Source organism: Lasioglossum baleicum, chromosome 17 (genome assembly GCF_051020765.1).
Source record: "Lasioglossum baleicum chromosome 17, iyLasBale1, whole genome shotgun sequence".
NCBI classification, from domain to species: domain Eukaryota; kingdom Metazoa; phylum Arthropoda; class Insecta; order Hymenoptera; family Halictidae; genus Lasioglossum; species Lasioglossum baleicum.
Genome location: NC_134945.1, coordinates 3,209,497 through 3,216,854, shown reverse-complemented (window position 1 = coordinate 3,216,854; position 7,358 = coordinate 3,209,497). Strand labels below are relative to the sequence as shown.

The 7,358-nt window shown below is 41.3% G+C and overlaps 3 protein-coding genes across 3 annotated transcripts; all 3 read right to left on the bottom strand.

Annotated features, from left to right (window-relative positions):
• Positions 1 to 1,228: 1,228 nt before the first annotated feature.
• LOC143217650 (uncharacterized) lies at positions 1,229 to 1,810 on the bottom strand. The gene has a single exon (XM_076442165.1). It carries the CDS (start codon positions 1,808 to 1,810, stop codon positions 1,229 to 1,231), a length of 582 nt encoding a protein of 193 aa, XP_076298280.1.
• Positions 1,811 to 1,914: 104 nt separating this feature from the next.
• LOC143217669 (uncharacterized) lies at positions 1,915 to 2,547 on the bottom strand. The gene is made up of 2 exons (XM_076442209.1): positions 2,050 to 2,547; positions 1,915 to 1,923 (listed from the first exon to the last, which is right to left on the bottom strand). Exons 1-2 carry the CDS (start codon positions 2,545 to 2,547, stop codon positions 1,915 to 1,917), a joined length of 507 nt encoding a protein of 168 aa, XP_076298324.1.
• A 952-nt stretch (positions 2,548 to 3,499) lies between these two features.
• Positions 3,500 to 6,117, bottom strand: LOC143217668 (uncharacterized). Its single transcript, XM_076442208.1, is given in 4 exon segments — positions 3,500 to 3,767; positions 3,840 to 4,039; positions 4,042 to 4,341; positions 5,497 to 6,117. Coding segments are annotated over 4 exon segments (1,389 nt in total).
• Between the last annotated feature and the right edge of the window lie 1,241 nt (positions 6,118 to 7,358).

Sequence of the window (7,358 nt, the reverse complement as noted above, 5' to 3'; positions counted from 1 at the left end):
ACGACGTCAAGTTTTAGTCCATGGGTATGACGATCTATGGCAAGCCGATATCGTAGATATGCAGCCTCACGCACGCATAAATGGTGGTAATAAGTACATATTAACCGTTATCGATGTGTTATCAAAATATGCATGGGGCGTACCGCTCAAGACTAAAAGTGGGGGCGAGGTAGCTGCAGGCTTCAGAATGATATTTCGAAATCGATGTCCGAAAAATTTACAAACCGATCAGGGAAAGGAATTTTACAACAGTGAGATGCATAAACTTTTGACGAAACATGGCATTAATCATTATTCTACATATTCGGTTATGAAAGCTTCTATCGTAGAACGGTTCAATCGCACATTGAAGAATAGCATGTTGAAAGAGTTTACACTTAATGGAACCTATAAATGGATCAATGTGCTACCTCATCTAGTTGCAAAGTACAATGCACAAAAGCATAGAACTATTGGAATGCGACCGTGTGATGTCACCCCTACCATTTCCAACAGACTCTTATACACAGCGTATAACAACATAAAGATTGCTGCACCGGCGATATTCAACGTGGGGCAGTCTGTACGCATCAGCAAATTTAAGACCATTTTCGATAAAGGTTACACACCAAATTGGACCACTGAGGTGTTTGAGATAGTCAAGGTACAAGCAACTAATCCGGTAACTTATCTACTGCAAGATTCCTGTGGAAACCCCGTTGCTGGAGGATTCTATGAACACGAATTGCATCGCGTTGCCAATCCAGATGTACACCTAGTGGAGAAAGTGTTGCGTAGAAAAGGAAATAAGGTGTATGTAAAATGGTTAGGATTGAGTAATGTAAATAATTCATGGATAAATAAAGACAATGTATTATGAACATTTATTATAAACAATTTAACCTGTTTAATGAAAAAAAATATATAATCTTCTATTTACATTGAATATAGACAATTTTATATTTATTATGAACATTTATTATGAACATTTATAAACAATTTAACCTATTTAATGAAAAAAAATATATATAATCTTCTATTTACATTGAATATAAACAATTTTATATTTATTATGAACATTTATTATAAACAATTTAACTTATTTAATGAAAAAAAATATATATAATCTTCTATTTACTTTGAATATAAACAATTTTATATTTATTATGAACATTTATTATAAACAATTTAACCTATTTAATGAAAAAATATATATATAATCTTCTATTTACATTGAATATAAACAATTTTATAGCTGCGAAGGAATTTGATAATGGCCCCACGGCAATGTTTCTGTTGAGTTGGGTATGATATACCGTTTGTCATCATATGGACTGAGAGCAATTTTGCGCTCTGATATAGTATACACTTTGTGCAATTTCGATCGTATACATGTCTGTGTACGACTCATAGCAATTTCATCTTGCAAACATCGCATGTAATCATCAAACGTTATCGTTCTCCTTACAACGCTAGTCTTTACACCTTTTGCATTTTTTGTATCAGATTTTCCATCAACACGCAATGTATACATTTTTGCTCTTAGCCCAACAAAGTCTGTCATTATCATCCCATTGTTCTCGTCTTTCATCAAGCCGGGAACCTTTTTATTTACAAGTGGGATATTATACTTATTCTCTATCGGATAATCGCTTGTGTCGAAACGGTTAATATGGCGCCTCATGGTTTCATAAATGTCCTCACACATAATATGATAAAATAAGCTGTCGGTGTCTGTGTACATTACCTTACAAGTTTTACCATATTGAGGAACCATATACTCATGATGAAATTCGTACAAGCAGGTTTTGGATATATCTAATATGCACATACCCACATAGATTGGCTTGTTGAATTTCACCATGACTTTGCGCAACTCCACAGCAGCCAAGTTTTCGGAAAATACACAGCGGCTGTGGAAATTTGGTTTCGCGATCATTGCCTCTGCACCATATCGCCCATCCCAATGTGTCACGAGTTTTACGTCTACATGATTCCGAACATTTTTCATAGTTTTACCGAATACCGCGTTGTTCATCAATTTGTACAAATTCTTTTCAAAATCGTTACTGGCATTTCGCGGGGCCGTGGTGACTGTGTGAATTGGAGGATGCGATGAATCTTTGTAATACGAAGACCGTGGCGCGTGCACTGCTGCAGGTTATAATAGTGTATCACGTAACGCTGCTTATCATGTAACGTTGCAAGCAACTTGGCCTCTCTTTTGCCAGGTGGTTTAGCACGTGTTGGACAGAATGGTAGGTCAGCGTGAGCATCATGCAGACTTTGCGGATATTCTAGATCCACCTCGAGAATGTAGCCTATGGGTGAATCAGCAGCAATCAAAGATATGTCAAAATTTTCAATGTTGTTAACCCATTGAAATTCGGCATATGGCAAAGGCTGACACATTGCCCATCCATACAAATTGTTTACATCAAAATACATCAAGTATGATGATGGTTTCGATGGATTGTACGACTGCATGTACTTGTTATTGGCTTCAGCATATCTACCGGAACATTGGCTCAAACCGCCGCGTATACCACGTTCGATAAACATCACCATATCGATATCAGTTAATAATTCACACCTAATTTTTGTATGTTTCAGCATAGCATCCCACGTGAAACCTGGTAACGTGTAATAGTGCTGGATCTAAACCGTAGCTCTTAATGCACGTTTTACGAAAATTTTCAAAAACGTCAGCCAATAACAAAACATCAGTTTTCAAATACAAATCGCTGTATTCACCCAAGGTCTTTATGTTAAAACGCTGCCACACATTCTCGGCATGCGCATAGTCACGTTCCGATACGGTTTCGCATGTCAGCGAACTGTAAAATGACTCGACCGGCGGCAAACAGAGTCGTCTAATTTATCCACGCAATCCAGGTATTCATACGGAAAGACACCCTTTCGCGTCAACAACATGAAATTTTCTATTGAAACATTTTTAAATTCTGAACGTAAAATTGTCAATTTATTTGTCTCGAGAAAAGATGCTAATTTGTCCAGACTCGTATTCAAAAATTTGTACGAATCGATGAATCTTAATTTAATAGAACTACGCGAATCTGATTCCCGATGTTTAACATTTTTGGTAAACGAAATATATTTCTCTTTAGTTATAGGTAATACGTCGACATTACCCTCAAATGCATTAGCGATTTCTTCAATAATAAAATGCGAATCGTACCCGGATAAATTATGGAAAACTATTGGAATACAAAACGAATTTTTGTAATTTAAATTGCAATCTTGATGTGCGGGGCCTCTATATCGTCCTGTTAGATGGCAATGATCGCGTACCCGTATATCGTTTCCCTCAAATGGCTTTTCACAAATATGGCAATGCGCTGCGTTGATAAATGTCTCGCACTGTTCATTTGTTAGTTGCTTCATGGATACATTACTAGATAAAGCACATTTAACAAAATATGCTAAATTTTCCAATTCTCCAACGAACCATGAGACGCACTTCGCATCGCGTCGACATCGATATACCGATAGAGATGCATCATATGAACAATGCACATTGCACATAGTATGCGATGCTAAATACTCTATGTGATTGAAGTTTCCCCTCCCCGCAATCTTCCATCTTCTCCAGAGTACATTCTAGGTCTGCGTACACCACAAATGGAATCGGTTCTTTCCATATGTAGTTACCGAAAGAGAGCCATTTGTCGTCCTCGGTAGGTAATACAATGGCGCAGCGATTCAGTTCTGCACAGTCTCGTTCATGGGCCCGCAATCTTTCGTTGGAAGGAAAGTAATGCAAACACCTGAAAAAAAAGAAAAAAATTTATTTTCATGTGTTATAATATACCATGATACTTTTGTAAATGTATACATACCGATCACAGATGAATTTCATATGAGCGTTTTTGCTCAACTGTGCGCTAACGAGTCGTGATAGGTTCTTAATCCACACATAATGCCCCACAATACTATCAGTCTGGTCTTGTATGTACAGCAAGTTGACGTGTCGATTCCTCTTCTGATTGGTGATACGAAGTGGAAAAAATGATTTTACCCTTTTTTTTTCTTCTCGAAGATGTCTTCAAAACCATACACATTGATCGAAATATCATTCAACTTTTCGAACCGGGTAATTTGATTCAACAGCATGGGAAACTCGATGTCTTCAAAGTTTAAAACATTTGTGTATTCCGGGTACGAACTTTGACGGTTACTGTGAGCAGTCGCTGGATACAGAGCTGCCATCACCGACCATGCAAAGCATGCATTGTCTTTGGAGTGAACATTAATTGTAGCTTTCTTCAACGCTATTTCTCTCGGTATGTTGATCTGACACCCTGCATGCAGCGGGTTAAATTTGTTGATACTGTAACAGACCTGCACCGAGCAGTCCTGTCACCAACGGTTCTTTTCGAATACAGCCCCAAAACAAGGGCGGACGCGACCGAAACGTACCGAAAACAGTACAAACCCTCTACCGCACCACCAACCCTCACCACAATGTTAATGGTATATAAACCGAGGCAAATAAGACAAATTACCGTATTCCGTCTAGAAGTTCTCTAGACTCCTGTCCTGTACTCCAGCCTGAGACGAGCCGTCACAGCGATCACCAGGAAGCCGACATTATTCCTATCCAGGGTGAGTATCCACCCCGAAATCCGTTTCGCCGAGCCGTCGTAACCTCCGCACCGAAATCTGTTTCGCCGAGCCGTCGAAACCTCCACACCGAAGTCCGTTTTCGCCGAGCCGTCGAAAACTCCACACCGAAGTCCGTTTTCTCCGAGCCGCCGAAAACTCCCTCCGAAGTCCTTTTCGCCGAGCCGTCGAAACTCTCACCCGAAACCCACTTCACCGAACCGTCGAAACCTACACTCCGACCTCTGTTTCGCCGAGCCGTCGAGACCGTCACTCCGACCTCTGTTTCGCCGAGCCGTCGAGACCGTCACTCCGAAACCCGTTCGCCGAGCCGTTGAACTCTCCACACCGACCTTCACTTCGCCGAGCCGCCGAAGACTCCACCGATACACCCTCCCGTTCCGCAGCACCACCGAGACACCCACCGATTTCGCCGAAACACCGAAATCTCCGACAACCACCGCCGGTCCCGCCGAGCCACCGAACTCTCCGCCGTTACCGTCGAGCCGCCGGGATCCGATACATCGTTCCGAACCGCCGGAATTCGCGCCGCTAGCAATCGTTCATCGTCCGAACTATTTTGCCGCGACACCGATGCACGCCGTATACCGTCCCGACACATGCATGCACGCTGCAACCATGCACCTACGTTGCGCATAAGAGACAGCCCTGTTTACACATTTGTATTCGTTTACAGTCTTTAAATATAGTACGTCAGTTAACGTAACTGTTGTTTCCGAATTCTTTCCGAACCTTCGCACCTCGTCTTCCCGCACCGGCTGATTCCCCTCGTCAACTAAGGAACCTTGGTCCGACGAGCTGTCCAAACACTGAGGGGTCAGCACCGCGAAGATTCCGATTACCGCCGGAATCGACGACCGTTACAATACCAACTGTAAGATTGAGTATTCGCGACAATGCCCATCCGCTATCACGTTCCTGAAATTCTTCCAACGATGTTAGGATCGGCCCTACGATGCACAGCTCGTACATCTCTTCGAGGTCGGTTGCGTAAACGATTTCACAGTTCTTTGTGCCAACACTTTTGCGCGAGCGTTGATCACCTGTCACAAATTCACCATTAAACACAGCGTTCACTTTTAAAGACTTATGTTTTCCCAAAGCGTTCCGTACTTTTTCAAGCACAATTTCCCTCGCGTCCTGGAGGAAGCTGAGAGGTTCAATGTAATTGGAATTCATAACGGCACCTGTTAATATGCGACCCTTGAAAGCCGAGTCTATGTCATGCCATATGAGTCCTGTGCTTGCATGTCCAGCACCTTCATGTATGAAACGTCTTCGTAAAGAATATTTTAAACTCTCAAGAGTGGCGATACTGGCGATCAATGATTGTTGAATACCGATCGATAATCGGGGACGTTTTGCTCGATTATGTTCTTTAAGCAACTCGAGGCATTCGTTGCATCTTTCCTCCCAGACAAGGTATTCTTCCTGCAATCTTAAGCGATCAGATTGGTCCCACAGATCGTGTTCAATTTTCCGAATTTCTTCCATGGTTACATTTTTTTTGCCTCACAATCAGTGACTGAACAAAACTAATTTAGTGGAGTGCATATATAGCCTCCCAAAACAGCAGACTCAGCAAAAAAAAGCCAATCGGTGTTGAAAAAAACATAGTCCAGAAACGACCGCTAATTTTTCGGTGTCTCATTCGCTCGCGATACATCAATATCTTGAAACACTTACACAGCATTGCATTTTTGCACGCTTGATATAATATTTCACTTTCAAACACTTTAGCATATTTTTCAACAATCATTTTGACGCCGTCGGTTGCACGCTAACAAAATATTTTTTTTTTTTAACTTCAATTTGACGATCCAATTCTCAGAAACGTAATTATACTTCGCATTCAACGATGCGACGTTCACCCGTTTCGACAATGGCCAATATCCCGGATGGTGAATCGACCGCAGGCCATCGCGCCACGACTTGGCTAAATCGTTTCGTATATGTGAAACATACGCGACTCGTTGCGTCGTTTCGCATTAAACGCTCTATTACCGTTCTCTGCTCGATGGGGAAACGATCGTTCAAATATGAATTTATAATATGAACCCAAGCCAAACTTTGTCACGTTGGCACAGTCACTTTTTCCATCAATGTTCGTCGTCATCTGATACAAATAACGCGCGACTTTTCAACGGTAAAAAGGGTGGAATCAAACGTGTTCCACGTAGACATAATCGGTTCTTATATAGCCTTCCCAAAACAACAACTCAGCAAAAAGCCAATCGATGTTGAAAAAAAACGCAGTCCAGAAACCGCCGCTAATTTTTCAGTGTCTCATTCGCTCGCGATACATGCATATCTCGAATCATTTATACAGCATTTTTTCGCACGCTCGATATAATATTTCGCAGTGACTTCCTGTCGCCACAGTTTTGCGAAATTCCTAAGCAGTATCAAGGTCAACCATGCATGCGCCGCGATTCCTGTTCGTTCCTAAGGGGTATCATATTTCATAAAAACGGTCGATCAAAGACCGGCCAAATAACGTCATAAACGAAAAAAAATGCTGCAGTTACTGGAAAAAAAATGTCAAGGTTGATCAAGTAACACGAATTAGTTATAACACGTTCGACATAATATTTCGCAGTATCTTCCTGTCGCACCAATAGCGTCTTGGACGAAAATATGCTGTCGCTGCAGTATTTGCATGCCCAGAGTTATTCTTTGACATATATACCAAATGTTCGCTATATTTATGAGATCGTCGGTTGGCCAAGCGGCTA

Bases quoted from the DNA above. Each gene is read 5' to 3' on its own strand.
- LOC143217650 (XM_076442165.1), bottom strand. From the start codon at position 1,810: ATGTGCATATTAGATATATCCAAAACCTGCTTGTACGAATTTCATCAT.
- LOC143217669 (XM_076442209.1), bottom strand. From the start codon at position 2,547: ATGGTGATGTTTATCGAACGTGGTATACGCGGCGGTTTGAGCCAATGT.